The sequence below is a fragment of the Artemia sp. Qi Xiang Cuo genome, chromosome 16, assembly GCF_049724085.1.
Source record: "Artemia sp. Qi Xiang Cuo chromosome 16, ASM4972408v1, whole genome shotgun sequence".
Classification (NCBI taxonomy): Eukaryota; Metazoa; Arthropoda; class Branchiopoda; order Anostraca; family Artemiidae; genus Artemia; species Artemia sp. Qi Xiang Cuo.
Genome location: NC_142809.1, coordinates 5,480,883 through 5,501,195, shown reverse-complemented (window position 1 = coordinate 5,501,195; position 20,313 = coordinate 5,480,883). Strand labels below are relative to the sequence as shown.

Genomic DNA, 20,313 nt, shown 5'->3' with positions numbered 1-20,313 from the left:
GGGACCCTCAAAGCCATCCGTTTCAATGCGTCTTGTTTAATTTTTATTAATATATCGGCCATTGATGATGATCAGCTCGTCTGTAAAATTTGTAAATCCCCCCCCCCTCAAGATTATATCTCGTAATGCCCCTGGTGATACATTGTTAAACTGAATCGAGAAATGACAAACTAACTGTCTTGCAATACTTTTTCGCAAAAGAGTATGCACTTAGAGTAAGCTAGACAAGTAACTGAAGATCGAGACTACTTCAACAGCAAGAATTGTTGTTTAATCACAGTTATTAATTGCGCGGAACAATGTTGTAAAGCATTTGTTAGTAGAATGGCCCCTATTGATACAGAACGAACCACGTGGTTTATGGTCCTAATATGGGCATAGAGTCCCTAGGGGAGATGGATTTCTGAGAAATTGATTGCGTAATCAAAGTGTGTCAATGACCTAAATTTCCAAAAACAACAACAACAACATCGACCTTGACATTCGCTGAGAGCGTGCCAAAAACAACAACAACAACATCGACCTTGACATTCGCTGAGAGCGTGCACTTACAACAACAACAACATCGACCATGGAACACCTGTGCTGTCGACCTCAATTCACCTATCGTGAATCAATAATTCCCCTTAGAAACAACAAATTAATTCCCCTTTCTTGACAGATCAATCAACCAATGACATCATCTGTCAGACTTTAAAAATTTTCGCATAGAAACGATTCTCCTGGAATAGATCCAAGTCATTAATGTCATTGCCTCGGAAACAACGCTTTTGGTCGAACTCTAAAGGATATTAATAGCCAAAGGACATGGAAACAATTCTCCAAGAAACATCTTAGCGATGAATTATTTTAGCGCGGGAATCAGGTTTCTTACTAATTTGAAATGCATTAGCGCAGAGATGCCAAAAACAAAAGGAACACGCTGAAATTACGTTTAGGGATTATTTGGGCGAAACCGTTTTAGACAGGCTATGGAACTATTTCGGCGAAACAGTTAGAGACATTTTGAAAGAAGATTTTAGGAAAGGTTTTAGAAGAGAATTTGAGGGTGAAACTCTGTGGTCGTTATAATACACAAGTTCCATTTGAACAGTGTTGTGAGGTCCTCTACCCCAACCCCAAAGGGTTCCGATCCCCCACCACAACCCCCAAGGAAGCCACCGGTCCTCAAAGGCCTCCCCGGGCTCCCAAAGAGCCCCAGCCCCCCAAACGCCCTCCTCAGACCCTCAAAGGCCCCCCAAGCTCCCTAAGGGCCCCCGGCACCCCCAAAGGCCCACCCAGACCCCCAAAGGCCATCCCCGGGCCCCCCAAAGGCCCATCGAGCTCCCAAAGGACCAACGGGGTCACAAAGGCCCTTCACCGGTCCCCAAATGTCCCCCAGGCCCCCAACTGTCCCCCCGGACCCCCAAAGGCCCTCCCTGTACCCCAAAGGCCCTCCCTGTGCCCCCAAAGGCCCTCCTCCGGCCCCCAAAGGTCCTCCCCCGTCCCCAAAGGTCCACTGGGCTCCCAAAGGCACTCCCCCGGTCCCCCAAAGGTCCCCGGACCCCCAAACGCCCTCCCTGGGCCCCAAAGGCCCTCCCCCGGCCCCCATACATGCACACAAAAACTTACACACACACAAAAACATACACACACAAACACAAAAATACACACACACACGAAAACTTACACACACACACGAAAACTTACACACACACGCCAAAACTTACACACACACACACACACAAAAACATACACACACACACACACACAAAAACTTACATATTCACACTAAAACTTACATACACACGAAAACTTACATGAACACACAAACTAACACACACAAACACACACACACTAAAACAGACACACACACCCTACATAAAACACACACAAAAAAAAATAAAAAAACAAAAAAAATAACAAACACGCCAAAAAACTAAAACACACACAAAAAATCATACACACACACACACACACACTAAAACTTACACACACACTCCAAAAATTACACACACACAAAAAAACTTACACAACAAACACACACAAAAACTTACACATACACACGAAAACTTACATGCACAAAAAAACTTACACACACACACACACACACACAAAAACTTACACACAAACAAAAACTTACACCCACACAAAAAAATTACACACACACACAAAAAACTTACATCCACACACAAAAGCTTAGACACACAAAAACTTACACACACACCCACAAACACTGAGACCCACACGCAAAAATTACATGCACACAAAAACTTACACACACACACACAATAAAAATTACACACACACGCCAAAACATACACACACACACACAAAAAATTACACACACACACATACACAAAAACTTACACATTCACAAGAAAACTAACATGCACACACACACTTAAACACACACATACACACACACACCCAAACTTACACACAAACACAAAAAACTTACATCCACACACAAAAGCTTAGAGACACAAAAACTTACACACACACACACAAAAACTTAGACCCACACGCAAAAACTTACATTCACACAAAAACTCACATGCACACAAAAACTTACACACACACAAAAACTTACAAACACGAACAAAAACTTACACATACACGCAAAAACTTACACACACACACATCAAAACTAACACACACACGCCAAAACTTACACACACACACGCACAACACACACACACACACACACAAAACACACACACACACACACACACAAAAACTTACACATGCACACGAAAACTTACATGCACACAAACACTACATGCACACAAAAACTTACACACACACACACACACACACACACACACAAACTTACACACACACACACACAGAAAACTCACACACACACGCCAAAACTTACACACACACAAAAACTTACACACACACACACACACACACACACACACACACACAAAAACAAACACATCAAAACAAAAAAAACACACACACACACACACAAAAACAAACAAACACACACACACACACACACAAATTAAACCCACACACACCAAAACACACACAAACACACCCAAACTTACACACACACACAAACTAACACACACACACACACACACAAAACTTACACATGAACACAAAAAAAACACACACACAAACGCAAAAAAAATCACAAACACTCACACATACTCAAAAATAAAAAAATCACACACACGAAAACTTACACAAACACACAAAAACTTACACACACACAAAAAATTACACAGACACACACACAAAAACTTACACATGCACACGAAAACTTACATGCACACAAAAACTTACATGCACACAAAAACTGACACACACACACACACACACAAAACTTACACACAAACACACGAAAACTCATACACACACGCCTTTATTACCTATGAAATACGGCTAAAAATGAAGAGTTCATACATATTTTCAACTAGCTAAGGGTAAGTGTTTTAAATATGAGCCATTCTATTGCGTAAACACACAAAAGTTAGAAAAAATGCAAAATGTTACTTTTTTACCTCTGCAAAACGGCTAAAAATGAAGAATTCATACACATTTTCAACTAGCTAAGGGTAAGTGTTTTAAATATGAGCCATTCTGTTGCGAAAACACACAAAAGTTAGAAAAAATACAAAATATTCCTTTATTACCTCTGCAAAACGGCTAAAAATGAAGAATTCATACAAATTTTCAACTAGCTAAGGGTAAGTGTTTTAAATATGAGCCATTCTGTTGCGAAAACACACAAAAGTTAGACAAAATACAAAATATTCCTTTATTACCTCTGCAATACGGCAAAAAATGAAGAATTCATACACATTATCAACTAGCTAAGGGTAGGTTTGTTCAATATGAGCCATTCTGTTGCAAAAACACACAAAAGTTAGAAAAAATACAAAATAATACTTTATTACTTCTGCAATACGGGTAAAAATGAAGAATTCATACACATTTTCAACTAGCTAAGGGTAAGTGTTTTAAATATGAGCCATTCTGTTGCGAAAACACACAAAGGTTAGAAAAAATACAAAATATTCCTTTATTACCTCTGAAAAACGGCTAAAAATGAAGAATTCATACACATTTTCAACTAGCTAAGGGTAAGTGTTTTAAATATGAGCCATTCTGTTGCGAAAACACACAAAAGTTAGAAAAAATACAAAATATTCCTTTATTACCTCTGCAAAACGGCTAAAAATGAAGAATTCATACGCATTTTCAACTAGCTAAGCGTAAGTGTTTTAAATATGAGCCATTCCGTTGCGAAAACACAAAAGTTAGAGAAAATACAAAATGTTCCTTTATTACCTCTGCAACACGGCTGAAAATTAATAATTCATGCACATTTTCTACTGGCTAAGGGTAAGTGTTTTAAATATGAGCCATTCTGTTGCGAAAACACACAAAAGTTAGAAAAAATACAAAATAATCCTTCATTACATCTGCCATTCGGCTAAAAATGAAGAATTCATACACATTTTCAACTAGCTAAGGGTAAGTGTTTTAAATATGAGCCATTCTGTTGCGAAAACACACAAAATTTAGAAAAAATACAAAATATTCCTTTATTACCTCTGCAAAACGGCTAAAAATGAAGAATTCATACACATTTTCAACTAGCTAAGGGTAAGTGTTTTAAATATGAGCCATTCTGTTGCGAAAACACACAAAAGTTAGAAAAAATACAAAATATTCCTTTATTACCTCTGAAAAACGGCTAAAAATGAAGAATTCATACACATTTTCAACTAGCTAAGGGTAAGTGGCGCGCCACTTAACCTGGTGTAAGTTAACCTAGAAATGTTAGGTAACTTAACCTAATCTAACCTAACCTGACCTTGGTGGTGAGGGTCCTACCCGTGTCCGGCTTTCGGTCCCGGGGCCCCGGGGTTGTGGGGGGGGTCACCTTGCAAGGTTCGCTACACTACCCTTGGGAAGGAGGGTCCACACGGGGTTCGGGTTTCATGCTCCGGGCCCCCCGGGTGTGGGGGTGGGCCGGACGGATGATCCGAAAGTCGCCCCTAAATGCACCTAACCTAACAGCCAATCAATGAGATGCCACTTACCCATAAAAGATTTTTGAGGGGGGCGGGAGCCCCCCACCAAAATAAAAAAACATAACAAAGGAGGCTGCCGTTAATTAACCTAACCTAACATAATCTAACCTAACCTAACCATACACCTAACTTTTTGTCTGTCTCCAACCTAATTCAAGGGATTTCAAGCGCGATGGTTGCGGCGGTGGGGGAGGGGGGGCTACGTAGGCTAAGCTATTCTCATCTAAATAAACCTAACATAATCTAACCTAACCTAACCTAACCATACACCTAACTTTTTGTCTGTCTCTAACCTAATTCAAGGGATTTCAAGAGCGATGGTTGAGGCGGTGGGGGAGCTCCACACCTAAGAACTTTTCTTTCTCGTACGTAGGTTAAGCTAGTCTACCCTAAATTAACCTAACCTAACATAATCTAACCTAGCCTAACCACACACCTAATTTTTTGTCTGTCTCTAACCTAATCTAATCTAACCTAAGTGATGCGTACGAGGGTAAATATTTAAATATGTTGAAAATACGTTCCTAGAAATTTTCACGCCCCCCTCCTGTGAATTGAGTGCTAGTCACTTTAATTCCCAGAATTCTTCATTTTTAGCCGTTTTGCAGAGGTAATAATGGAATATTTTGTATTTTTTCTAACTTTTGTGTGTTTTCGCAACAGAATGGCTCATATTTAAAACAGTTACCCTTAGCTAGTTTATAATGTTTATGAATTCTTCATTTTTAGCCGTATTGCAGTGGTAATAAAGTAACTTTTTGCATTTTTTCAATCTTTTGTGTGTTTTTGCAATAGAATGGCTCATATTTAAAACATTTACCCTTTAGTTAGTTGAAAATTTGTCTGAATTTTTCATTTTTAGACATATTGCAGAGTTAATAAAGGACTATTTTGCATATGTTCTAAGTGGTGTGTGTTTTCGCAACAGAAGGTCGCAGCTTTAAAACAATCACCCTGAGCTCGTTGACGATGTGTATTAATTCTTAATTTTTAGCCATATTATAGAGGTAATGAAGGAACATTTTGTATTTTTTCTAACTTTTGTGTGTTTTCGCAATAGAATGGCTCATATTTAAAACATTTACCCTTAGCTAGTTGAAAATGTGTATGAATTCTTCATTTTTAGCCGTTTTGCAGAGGTAATAAAGGAATATTTTGTATTTTTTCTAACTTTTGTGTGTTTTCGCAACAGAATGGCTCATATTTAAAACACTTACCCTTAGCTAGTTGAAAATGTGTATGAATTCTTCATTTTTAGCCGTATTGCAGAGGTAATAAAGGAACATTTTGCATTCTTTCTAACTTTTGTGTGTTTCCGCAATAGAATGGCTCATATTTAAAACATATACCCTTAGCTAGTTGAAAATGTGTATGACTTCTCCATTTTTAGCCGTTTTGCAGAGGTAATAAAGGAACATTTTGCATTTTTTCTAACTTTTGTGTGTTTTCGCAATAGAATGGCTCATATTTAAAACACTTACCCTTAGCTAGTTGAAAATGTGTATGAATTCTTCATTTTTAGCCGTTTTGCAGAGGTAATAAAGGAATATTTTGTATTTTTTCTAACTTTTGTGTGTTTTCGCAACAGAATGGCTCATATTTAAAACACTTACCCTTAGCTAGTTGAAAATGTGTATGAATTCTTCATATTTAGCCATTTTGCAGAGGTAATAAAGGAATATTTTGTATTTTTTATAACTTTTGTGTGTTTTCGCAATAGAATGTATCAAATATAAAACACAAACACTTATCTAGATTATATTGTTTATTAATACTTAATTTTTAGCACTATTGAAGAGTTAATAAAAGAATATTTTGTATTTTCTCTAACTTTTGTGTGTTTTTGCAACACAAGGGCTCATATTTAAAACACTCACCCATAGCTAGTCGAAAATGTGTATGAATTCATCATTTTTAGCCGTTTTGCAGAGGTAATAAAGGATTATTTTGTATTTTTTCCAACTTTTGTGTGTTTTCGCAACAGAATGGCTCATATTTAAAACACTTACCCTTAGCTAGTTGAAAATGTGAATGAATTCTTCATATTTAGCCGTTTTGCAGAGGTAATAAAGGAACATTTTGTATTTTTCTAACTTTTGTGTGTTTTCGCAACAGAATGGCTCATATTTAAAACACTTACCCTTAGCTAGTTGAAAATGTGTATGAATTCTTCATTTTTAGCCGTTTTGCAGAGGTAATAAAGGAATATTTTGTATTTTTTCTAACTTTTGTGTGTTTTCGCAACAGAATGGCTCATATTTAAAACACTTACCCTTAGCTAGTTGAAAATGTGTATGAATTCTTCATTTTTAGCCCTTTTTCAGAGTTCATAAAGTAAGATTTTGTATTTTGTGTAAGTTTTGTGTGTTTTAGCAACAGACTGGCTCATATTTAAAACACTTACCCTGAGCTAGTTGAAAATGTGTATTAATTCTTCATTTTTAGCCGTTTTGCAGAGGTAATAAAGGAATATTTTGTATTTTTTCTAACTTTTGTGTGTTTTCGCAACAGAATGGCTCGTATTTAAAACACTTACCCTTAGCTAGTTGAAAATGTGTATGAATTCTTCATTTTTACCCGTTATGCAGAGGTAATAAAGGAACATTTTGCATTTTTTCAAAATTTTGTCAGTATTCGAAATATAATTGCTAAATATAAAAACATTAAACATAAAAAAGTTTAAAATTTGTATGAATTCTTCATTTTTAGTCAATTTGCAGAGGTAATAAAGGAATATTTTGTATTTTTTCTAACTTTTGTGTGTTTTCGCAACAGAATGGCTCATATTTAAAACATTTACCCTCAGCTAGTTGAAAATGTGTATGAATTCTTCATTTTTAGCCGTATTGCAGAGGTAATAAAGTAACATTTTGCATTTTTTCTAACTTTTGTGTGTTTACGCAATAGAATGGCTCATATTTAAAACATTTACCCTTTAGCTAGTTGAAAAAATGTATCAAATCTTCATTTATCGACGTACTGCAGAGGTAATAAAGGCGTGTGTGTGTGAGTTTTCGTGTGTTTGTGTGTAAGTTTTGTGTGTGTGTGTAAGTTTTTGTATGCATGTAAGTTTTTGTGTGCATGTAAGTTTTCGTGTGCATGTGTAAGTTTTTGTGTGTGTGTGTGTCTGTGTAAGTTTTTGTGTGTGTTATTTTTGGCGTGTGTGTGTTAGTTTTCGTGTGTGTGTGTGTTAGTTTTGTGTGTGTGTGTGTCTTTAAGTTTTTGTGCGTGTGTGTGTGAGTTTTTTTTTGTTTTCTTGTTTAAGTTTGTGTTTGTGTGTGTGTGTGTTTGTGTTTTTTTTTGTGTGTTTGTTTGTTTTTGCGTGTGTGTGTGAGTTTTCGTGTGTGTGTTTGTCAGTTTTGTGTGTGTGTGTGTGTGTGTGCAAGTTTTTGTGCGTGTGTGTGTGAGTTTTTTTTGTGTTGATGTTTAATTTTTTGTGTGTGTGTGTGTGTGTTTGTGTGTGTGTTATTTTGTTTGTGTGTGTAAGTTGTGGCGTGGGTGTGTAAGTTTTTGTGTGTGTGTGTGTGTAAGTTTTGTGTGTGTGTGTGTGTGTGTGTAAGTTTTTGTGTGCATGTAAGTTTTTGTGTGCATGTAAGTTTTCGTGTGAATGTGTAAGTTTTTGTGTGTGTGTGTGTGTGTAAGTTTTTGTGTGTGTGTGTGTAAGTTTTGGAGTGTGTGTGTGTAAGTTTTTACGTGTGTGTGTAAGTTTTCTTGTGTGTGTGTGTGTAATTTTTTGCGTGTATGTGTTAGTTTTTGTGCATGTGTGTAACTTTTTTTGTGTGTGTAAGTTTTTTTGCGAGTGTGAGTTTTTGTGTGCATGTAAGTTTTTTCTTATGTGTCTAAGTTTTTTTTTGTATGTGTTTTATTGTTTTTGTGTCTCTGCTTTTTTTTTTTTATTTTAGTTTTTTGTGTGTGTGTGTAAGTTTGTGTGTGTGTGTGTGTGTGTGTGTGTATAAGTTTGTGTGTGCATGTAAGTTTTCGTGTGAATGTGTAAGTTTTTGTGTGTGTGTGTGTGTGTTAGTTTTTGTGTGTGTGTGTGTAAGTTTTGGCGTGTGTGTGTAAGTTTTCGTGTGTGTGTGTGTGTAAGTTTTTGTGTGCATGTAAGTTTTTGCGTGTGGGTCTAAGTTTTTTTGTGTGTGTGTGTTAGTTTTTTTGTGTCTAAGCTTTTGTATGTGGATGTAAGTTTTTTTTTGTGTGTGTGTGTGTGTGTGTGTGTAAGTTTTTGTGTGTGTAAGTTTTTGTGTGTGTGTGTGTGTGTGTAAGTTTTTGTGTGCATGCTAGTTTTCGTGTGCATGTGTTTGTTTTTGTGTGTTTGTGTGTGTGTGTGTAAGTTTTTGTGTGTGTGTGTGTAAGTTTTTGCGTGTGTGTGTAAGTTTTAGTGTGTGTGTGTGTGTGTAAGTTTTCGTGTGTGTGTGTTAGTTTTTGTGAGTGTGTGTAAGTTTTTGTGTGTGTGTATTTTTTTGTGTGTGTGTGTTTTTTTGCGTGTTTGTTTGTTTGTTCGTGGGTGTGTGTGTGTGTGTGTAATTTTTGTGTGTGTTTGTGTCAGTTTCTGTGTGCATGTTAATTTTTGCCTGATTGTTATTTTTCGTGTGCTTGTGTATGTTTTTTTGTGTGTGTGTGTGTGTGTGTAAGTTTGTGTGTGTGTGTGTTTTTTTTAGTTTTTGTGCGTGTGTGTTTATTTTTTCGTGTGTGTGTAAGTTTTATTGTGTGTGTGTAAGTTTTTTTGTGTGTGTGTAAGTTTTTGTGTGTGTGTAAGTTTTTGTGTGCATGTATGGGGACCGGGGGACGGCCTTTGGGGCCCAGGGGGGGCGTTTGGGGGTCCGGGGACCTTTGGGGAACCGGGGGAGTGCCTTTGGGAGCCCAGTGGACCTTTGGGGACCGGGGGAGGACCTTTGGGGGCCCGGGGAGGGCCTGTGGGGGCACAGGGAGGGCCTTTGGGGCACAGGGAGGGCCTTTGGGGGTCCGGGGGACAGTTGGGGGCCTGGGGGACATTTGGGGACCGGTGGAGGGCCTTTGTGACCCCGTTGGTCCCTTGGGAGCTCGATGGGCCTTTGGGGGACCCGGGGATGGCCTTTGGGGGTCTGGGTGGGCCTTTGGGGGCGCCGGAGGTCCTTAGGGAGCTTGGGGGGCCTTTGAGGGTCTGAGGAGGGCGTTTGGGGGGCTGGGGCTCTTTGGGAGCCCGGGGAGACCTTTGAGTACCGGGGGCTTCCTTCGGGGTTGTGGTGGGGGCTCGGAACCCTTTGGGGTTGGGGTAGAGGACCTCACAACACTGTTCAAATGAAACTTGTGTATTATAACGACCACAGAGTTTCACCCTCAAATTCTCTTCTAAAACCTTTCCTAAAATCTTCTTTCAAAATGTCTCTAACTGTTTCGCCGAAATAGTTCCATAGCCTGTCTAAAACGGTTTCGCCCAAATAATCCCTAAACGTAATTTCAGCGTGTTCCTTTTGTTTTTGGCATCTCTGCGCTAATGCATTTCAAATTAGTAAGAAACCTGATTCCCGCGCTAAAATAATTCATCGCTAAGATGTTTCTTGGAGAATTGTTTCCATGGCCTTTGGTTATTAATATCCTTTGGAGTTCGACCAAAAGAGTTGTTTCCGAGGCAATGACATGAATGACTTGGATCTATTCCTGGAGAATCGTTTCTATGCGAAAATTTTTAAAGTCTGACAGATGATGTCATTGGTTGATTGATCTGTCAAGAAAGGGGAATTAATTTGTTGTTTCTAAGGGGAATTATTGATTCACGATAGGTTAATTGAGATCGACATCGCATGTGTTCCAAGGTCGATGCTGTTGTTGTTGTAAGTGCACGCTCTCAGCGAACGTCAAGGTCGATGTTGTTGTTGTTGTTTTTGGCACGCTCTCAGTGAATGTCAAGGTCGATGTTGTTGTTGTTGTTTTGGAAATTTAGGTCATTGACACACTTTGATTACGCAATCAATTTCTCAGAAATCCATCTCCCTTAGGGACTCTATGCCCATATTAGGACCATAAACCACGTGGTTCGTTCTGTATCAATAGGGGCCATTCTACTTTTGTTCTTCTGTGGAAATTTGGTGCTCGTCCGAAGTCTGCTCCCATGCGTTCATGGCGCAAGCAGAGCTGATTTCACGTGCCTCTGGATATCCGGCTAGCCACCGGAGAACAAAATCCACCTAGGGACGGTTGGGCTAGCAACCCTCCTCCTGAAATTACTTGCTACGAAAGGAACTGGATATACAGCCTTGGATGCCCCATCGCTTGGAGAGGAATGACAGCGCTGTCAACTAGTTCCCTCTACGCTGGCGACCCTGCTGAGCAAGAGCGCTAAGTCAAAAGTAAGTCAAGTTAATTTGCGTGATATGAACTTTAATTTTTTTTAATATTGTTATTCAAGTACCAAGGACAGTCAAAATTGAATCTGATTCCTTGAATTGGTTAAGTAGAAACTTACACTACCATATATATATATATATATATATATATATATATATATATATATATATATATTATATTTATATATTTATATATATATATATATATATATATATATATATATATATATATATATATATATATATATATATATATATATATATATATATATATATATATATATATATATATATATATATATATATATATATATATATATATATGGCAGTATCGGGAACCCGATACTACGATACAACAACGTAGTAGTTTTTTCATTTAAAAAAAGGAACGTGGGTGAAAAAACAGCAACAAATGAGGCAAAAGCATAGATATGGCATCAAACAGCTTAAGCAGGTGTTGCTTTCGTTTGAAGGTGTAGTAGTCTTTGAAAATCAACAGACTGTTTACGTTTGAATTTTCGAGAACGAAAAGCGTTGTCAAATTTAAAAAATCAGTTTCGCTTATTTATTTTCGCGCATCAATGTTGCAACACTGAAAAAATGTGATACCTAAAACTATATAAAACTGATAGAGCCATCTTAGAAAATCTCGGTTTTCAGGTGTGAACACACCTAAGATGGCCCCAGGAGCGAAAATGTTTTTATATTGATGTCCTTGGTACTGTAGGGATAAATAATTTGTGAAAAAGTATATTTTAAGATATTCAACATACGATTCTGATATACATACCTGCAGTTTTCGACAAAATCTGCAAGTACATAAAGGACCGTTCACGCTAGTGAATAAGGCGTATAATTCATGAAATTATGCGTATTTTACCGTAAATGTCCGAAATACCTTTCTCCTCCTTGGATTTAGTCAGCATTGCCAGACAACTTTTTCAGTTTTATGCAAGTTTGAAGGTGAAAGGTTATGTTAGGTTTTTAACCCGTTTCTGAGATTTATAACCTAATTTAACCTAACCTAACTTTAACTTTTACCATCAAGGCTTGCATAAGACTGAAAAACTGATTCGCAAAGCTAATTGACTCCAAGCAGAGAAAAAGGAATTTCGGACATTCACCGGTGAATTTCGACATTCGCCAGATTTCTGATATTCACAGTATGACGTACACAAAAATCTGTGATAAAGTTTGTACACGCTCCTCGCTGTGTGTAAAAAATTAATAGAAACGTGTCCTATTTTCTGCCCTAAAAATTGTACGCGGGCTATTCGGGGCCAATGGGCTGCCCACTTTCACATCACGTGTGTATTTAAGAACAAAAAGAAGTCCAATATTTTACTTTGCCAAAAATGAGCTAATGGAATGGAAAATCAACAGAATTTTGGGAGTTTTTTTATTGACATTGTAAGAAAGAGAGAGTACCAACTCTGTTCATGTAACAAAATGGCAGCTGTGCAAGCCCAACCACTTTAAGCTTATCACAGTCACACATTTTCTATATTTGGATCCTCTGTGTAAACTTCCTGTGATAGTTGAAAACATTTGGTGTACAAATTTTTCCCACTATGAACAGGCGCGTAGAATAAGGACTATACACGTACAGTTCATATATATTAATTTTTATACGTAAGCCTGAACGGTCCTTAAAGGACACAAAACCCATCTTGGGAAATCTAAAACCTCCAAGCATCCTGGGGACGAGAAAATTTATTCGAAAAAGGAAAGTACCGACACAGCATACATTGTTTGGACTATTAGGGAATAAGTATCAGTTTTTTAAAATATAAACATTATCTTTTGTGTTACCATGGATATGTCGAAGTGAATATTACAGTTTGATTCCAGGGTTGTCAATGAAAATCGATGTCAATAGTTTTGGTTGTCAATACAGGATTGTTAATAATTACACGCCAACCACTAACGAAAGGACTGTTTCTACACGTCACAAGTCTGATAACTAAAACCGATTTTATCATAAAATTTACAAATTATTTTACGGATAATTTGTTTTCCCAAAAATGTAACCTTTTAAAACAAATAAATGCAAAATAAAACAAAACAAAATAGAACGAAACGAAAATGAAAAATGAAACGCTATAAAAGTTTCCTTGGGCCCATTTTCACGACCATGGGAGTTGAACTCACGCTCACCTCCCGTCCTCGTGAGAACAACCATTTGTTCAACAAAAAGGCAGAACTCTCCATTCAGAGTTGAAGTAGAGCTTGACGCAAATACATTCTTAGACCACAATGGCTATACATGACAAATGAAACTCAGAGAGGAGAGAAACTAACAAAATGAAAAATAAAATCAAAAAGGGTGAAAAAACGAGGATTTTTTCAGCCAGTGGGTAGTGGTGTCTACAGAATCCCGTGTTCTTGTGGAAAATTTTACATTGGTAGGACCCATCAACAACTAGGTGAACGTTTGCATGAGCACAAAATTTCAATAGATAAGTCCCTGAGATTAAAAAATAACAATGACAACTTTGATTCGGCATTGGCTTCGCATATTTTCATAAATCCGACCCATCTAGTTCTGTTTGACGAGGCAACCTTAATATCAAACAGTTCGTGGTAACGAACTGTAAGTAAGGAGCTACCCGGCTCAATGGTAACCGAAACTCTAGAAAACGGTATTTTGATACAAATAGATACATCAAAAGAATCAAATTTTAATGCTGATTTCAAATATGTAAGTTTCATCAAGTTTAATTCCACCCATCAAAAGTTAGGCACCTGAGAAAATTTGGCTGATTTTCGAAAAAAGGAGGAAAGACCCCCTGAAAGTTGTAGAACCTTAATGAAAATCACACCATCGTATTCAGCGTATCAGAGAACCATACTGTAGAGGTTTGAAGATCCTATCTACAAAAATGTGGAATTTTGCATTTTTTGCCAGAAGAAAGATCACGGGTGCGTGTTTATTTGTTTTTTTTTTGTTTTTTTCCCAGGGGTGATCGTATCGACCCAGTGGTCCTAGAACATCATGGGAGGGCTCATTGAAATGGAAATTAAAAGTTCTAGTGCCTTTTTTAAGTGACCAAAAAAAATGGAGGGCAACTAGGCCCCCTCCCACGCTCATTTTTTCCCCAAAGTCACCTGATCAAAATTTTGAGATAGCCATTTTGTTCAGAATAATCGAAAAAATAATAAGTATGTCTTTTAGGATGACTTAATCCCCCAAAATTCTTGGGGGGAGGGCTGAAAGTTATGAACTTTACCCAATGTTAACATATAATATTGGTTTTTTGGAAGTATACAGACGTTTTCATGGAAGATTTTTTCTGGTAGTGGGGGGAGGATGGGTCGTGGGGTATTTGGGAGGACCCTTCCATGGAAGAAGTTTTCATGGGAGAAGGGAAATTGCTATGAAGGGGACGCCGGATTTCCCAGCATTATTTAAAAAAAAGATCAGAAATTGAATATAAAAAACAAGTATTTCAACTGCAATAGCAGCAACATCGAAACTTCAAACGAACAGAAAATATTATATATATGATTGGGTTCACCCCGTAGTCAATACCTCGCTCTTTAAGCCAAAGATTTTTTAGTACTTTCATAAGAGCTATTTATTCTAATTAATGGCCTTTGTGATTAAGCGGTCATTTTTAAAGAATTGGAACAAAATTCAAACTTTCGCTTAAAGAGCAAGGTATTGACTAGGGGGTGAACCCCCTAATGAACAAATTAAAAATATATGAATATAGAAGTTCATTACGTAAGTTAATTCGTAAGTTACGTATATTTATTACTAATAAAAACGTTCGTAAATAAAATTAAAAAAGTTTCGAGAAAGCCATTTAACTAAATAAAAGTAAATTAATATGAAAATTTTGTTTTAATTATTCATATACGGTGAGCCAAGATCAAAACCTGCATTTATTCAAAAGCGTTCAAAAATTAAATAAAAAAAACAAGTTTTTTAAACTGACAGTAAGGAGCGACATTAAAACTTAAAACGAACAGAAATTTTTCCGTATATGAAAGGGGCGGTCCCCGCCTCAACGCCTCGCTCTTTACGCTAACGTTTGACTCTGTCTCACAACTTTATTTTTTAAAACAATAAAAAACTTTAGCATAAAGAGCGAGGCGTTGAGGAGGGGACAGTCCCTTTCATATACGGAATAATGTCTGTTTGTTTTAAGTTTTAATGTCGCTCCTTACTTTCAGTTTAAAAAACTTGTTTTTTTTATTTAATCAACTGTAAATGGCGTACCACAAACTTTTAAAGAGGTAATTGAGATAAAAAAATATATGAACCAAAATTTAGCAATAAATAGAGATACTGGATATATTTCATTAGGCCCAATTTACGATAGTTTAATTTTGAAGGACTCAATCAATGTTATCACCCGGTATAAATTAAAAGAACTTATTGGCTTATCTAATGAAAACCGAAATTGTAGACCAGCTAAAACTATTGCAAGGCAAAAGATCCTTGCCCAATCATCTTGGTAAATTCATTTTCCTTGATTCCTGCCTGGTTTTTATCCAGTGTCTGTTCTGTCTTTGTAAAGTAAACTTCGAAAGGTGAGATTTTCGTGTTTTTTCTATTTGTCTTCTTTTTGTTTAGCAATGAGTACAACTTGGTAGAGGTCCTTGTCAAAATATTTTCTTATATTTTGTCATGTTCATCGTTTGCCACTGGCTGAAACAATCCTCGTTTTTTCACCCTTTTTGATTTTATTTTTCATTTTGTTAGTTTATCTCCTCTCTGAGTTTCATAAGTAGAGCTCTTCTTCAATTTCAACAAGGGATGTATGAGAGGATAATGGAAACGAGGGCGCGCCCTATCCCTTGGTGTACGTGACTTCTGAAAGTGGTCACCCCTCAGGTGGCAGCAAAAACATTCGCGATAAAACACAGGTTTATGAGGATATAGGGTTTTTATCCAGAGTTGTGTTTTCCGGTACGGGGTTTTGAAGCATGTTTTCAGCGGGTTTGACAAATATCGTTTTCAGGCTCTCCGTGTTCAACCCAGCAAAACTTTAAAGCGTTTTCGACACGGGCTCCTCAATATTGTAACTTACTAGAATAGCATTGTTGAACACGGGTTCTGAGAAGACATTCACCCGTGTTGAACACGGCACTCAAAACAATAATCTGCACAACTCTTGTCAAACTCCATGTTGGATGTGGGTGGGCTGAAAAAAAGGCTCATGTCTCATCCTCGTGAAAATGGGCTACTGAGCTCTGTTCCAGTCAAAGTATAAACACATACAACAAGTACTGACAAAACCTATCCTCTCCACACAAAAAAATGACCTTTTGTCTGCATCTCCGGAGACGATTCCATACCTATGCGAACCTGGCGACTACATCACAAGTTCAGTTGATGATTATACTTGTTCCGTAAAAGCTGTATTAAATTTAATTTATTGGCCCGGAGCAATTGAGTAGTACAGCATTTTTCCTCTAGAGGCGCTGAGGTACGCGGGGTCACTTTTGGAGAGTTTTGTCAGTACTTGCTCAGTATGTGTTTATACTTCGGTTCCAGTCTACGCGCAAAGAGCATAGGTAACTTATAAGAGCGGGAACTGTATCTAGTGTTGACAGAAAGACTTTCAACGCCATCAAGATTTTAGTGACACTTGGCATTTTCTCAGTGTAATAATAAGAATAACCACTTAATTAACGTAGCTGGTAAAATTAGGGTAGTAAGAATTGTCTGATCTAAGTTCCTGGCAGAAAAACGATTACAAAGCTCGAAAAAATACCAAGTGTCGCCAAAAACTAGATGGCGTTCATAGCTTTTTTTTATCAACACTAGCGCCACTTCCCACTCTGATAAGTTACCCATACTCTTTGGTCTACACGTATGACCTTCGTCCAATTTACCAGAGTCTGCAGGTTTAGCTCCCACCGATGCTATCTTTTCAAACATTGCCTTTTCCATACAAGTTGATAATCTTTCTCCGTAGTAAGATTGCCAAATTCTATAATCTAATTTGTTTGTGTATCAACAATTTAATAAGTCCCATATTCTACCTAATCTATGAACTTAAAAAAGGATTATCTAAAGGTTGAATTTTCCCGTTAAAGATAAGATTCAAATTGTACGCATTGTAAATATTTAAGTGAAGGAGCAAAATACAATAAGTGTAAACGAACTTATAAATTTCCCGACAATAATAATAAATTAGAATCGGGGACTGTGATTAATTGCTATATTTATTTTTAGTGCGTTTGGAAACTTTTATGGTTGGTGTATTTTTTGTGGCTAAGCCTTATCTTTGTATTGCTAATCATGATACTGAATATATGGTATTGTTGATAATAATTCATTCAGAAGTAGCTCTAATATGGAATTAATTAATTAGTGAAATAATTAAGAGTAAAATAATTAGATTAAATTAAGCTTAAAACCATGTAATTTTAATGGTCCACGTCAATTCATCAACGGTAAAAAAAAAACAAAAAAAACTAACAAGCCCGGCCAGCTGAAATGATACAACAGGGCGTCTTCTAATTTCGTGTTCGGGGGGGGGGATTATTTTCAATCCTCATACAAGAGTATACACTATGGCTTTTCTCTGTGTTTTATGTCTGTTCCCCAGTATGCTTCGCTGCTAATTTTAAAAAGTAAGTGAAACAAAAGAAGCAAGGCAAAAAAAAAGATACTTCTTGTAACCCAGCTTGATCTAGCTTAATTTGTCTGTTCCAGACTTTCTGATCTTCTAACTTATGCTTGAGAAATGGTCACCAAATTTGTAAAAACGGCCTACAAATTTGTAAAAACGGCCTACAGACCATACAAATTTGTATGGCCTGGGAACTCATTACTGTTCACCTTTTTTAGTTTAAAAGATTATTTTTTTTTTTACTTTTGGAATTTATATCAGAAGTATAAAAATGTCAGATACGTCTTTTAGTCGTGACAGCAATTATATTATCTTCACATTAGCCCTTCCAATCTCAATTTCTTTAATATCAGCAATAAAAACTAGCCGCGTAAATCTTCGTTTGATAGACATTAATGAGCCCTTCGGAGGCGTTAATTGTCCCCATGGGCCAATACCCCTCCCCCCCCCAGAAAAAATTTCTTATTTAATTTTGGTCCGTATAATTCACTTCTTTCTTTTATCGAAGTCCCCCCCCCCTCCCGCAGGAAACTCCCTGTTTAGAGACCATGGGGTGGAATTCCACCAATTCAGGTTTTTATTTCATAATTTCACAATAGTAGGTAAAAAAGTTCACTTACCCAGCGTGAATAGCAGCCAGATTGGCGAAAAACCATTCTGGAGAATTGAATCCTAAAATACAGACTCCGTGAAAAGGCTCCAGTCCCAGGCGAATGAAAGCTTTTGCTACTGTTCTTACGTTTTGCAAATAAGCTCTATATGTATATTCTTGCCACTTGCCTTCTCTCTATAAAACAAAAAAGGTTGGTTAGGAGGAGAGAGTAACCTAATTTTAAAATTAAATTGTGCGTTGTGAAACAACAAATTTATTTTGAATTTGAATTAAAATATGTAAAATGGTCAATAAATGGTCAGCTAAAAATATTTCGTCAATCAGAATTAAGCTCAAATTATTATGGAACTAGCGCGATAGACCTACTTAGCCAATGTGAAATTGGCATCAGATTGTGAGCATGAAAATCCGGTTGCTCGGCGTGAGTTTATGATCGGTCATCAAAAGATAATCCACGAATCAGAATCAAGTTTACATTCTTATGGACGTTACGCAAATTGGCGTGATAGACCTACTTAACCAATGTGAAAATCACATTAGATTATGAAAATAAAAAAACTCAGGAAACAATGAAAACCGCTGGGCATGAAAATTATAATAGGTTACGTAAAAATAATCCACCAATCAGAACTAAGTTTACATTCTTACAAATCTTACGCAAATTGGCGTGATAGGCCTACTTAGCCAAAGTAAAATAGACATTAGATTGTGAACGTCAAAAATCAGGAAACAACGAAAGCAAAACCGCTGGGCATTAAAATTATGATGGGTCACCTAAAGATAATCAACCAATCAGAATCTAGTTTACATTCTTATGGACCTTACGCAAATAGGCATGATAGGCCTGCTTAGTCAGTGTGAAACAGAAATTAGGTTGTAAAAATAAACGAAAAGGATGAAAACCAGTTGCTAAGTATATTCTCTTTTTAAAGAATGTAAACCTTCTCAAACGCTTTTATTTTCCAATCGAACGCAATCTTTCAAATTTGTGTCAAGGTCCTTGTTTACTGAAAGCAGTTAAATGCGCTTTCTGTTTTTGGGACCCAGCATTTAACATCAGCTCATCAGAATGAACTCATCCCTCATCACTCATCCCTTTCTTCAGAAAGAGACAAAAAACCCAAAAATTTAAACCTGTCGGATTGATAGGAAGCAGCCAAAGCAACCAATAAATATGTTGGAAAAAAAAGAAAAAAAAAATCATAAAAAGAAAGTTAATCAGAATGAGACTCACTCCTCCCTTTCTTCAGAGAGAGACACACAATCCAAAAATTTAACTAGCTACACAGCGGATTTGCGGATTTACTCAAATGGCATGGCAACAAAGGGCAATTGGCAATAAAATGGCAAGAAAATTTCCATCAAATGTGAAATAACCCACCATCGGGGTAACGATCGTCCGGATTAAAATTTAAGTCATAAAAATAAGTCATCTAATTTTCTAAATTAAACTTTAATCCTTAAACCTAAATTTTATTTAAGAATTTGAATTTACTGGACAGTAGCGGATCCAGGATTTTTTAGGGGGGGGGGGGCGCCAAAATAGGTTGATCCGATAAACGGGCGTTAGGAGCAAGTTTAATTAAAGAAAACTTGCATTAATTAAGTAAATTACACTACTTTAGACTATGTTAGGGGGCGCACGCCCCATCGCCCCTCCCCTGGATCCGCCACTGTTACTGGATCCTTTTGGCATTAAAGAGTTAAAGAAAGTCAGGGTTAACTAAAAGGGAACAAGTTCTTTGCTCTTA

General features: G+C 37.0%; 1 protein-coding gene across 6 annotated transcripts in view; it reads right to left on the bottom strand.

The window, feature by feature from the left end:
* LOC148942498 (long-chain-fatty-acid--CoA ligase ACSBG2-like) overlaps positions 1 to 20,313 on the bottom strand; it is a 265,986-nt gene that overhangs the window by 111,944 nt on the left and 133,729 nt on the right. For all 6 annotated transcript variants that reach the window (XM_089101963.1, XM_089101964.1, XM_089101966.1 and 3 more), the window contains one exon: positions 18,570 to 18,736. In XM_089101963.1, coding sequence (XP_088958089.1) covers positions 18,570 to 18,736 — 167 coding nt within the window. The remainder of the gene's footprint in view (positions 1 to 18,569; positions 18,737 to 20,313) is intronic.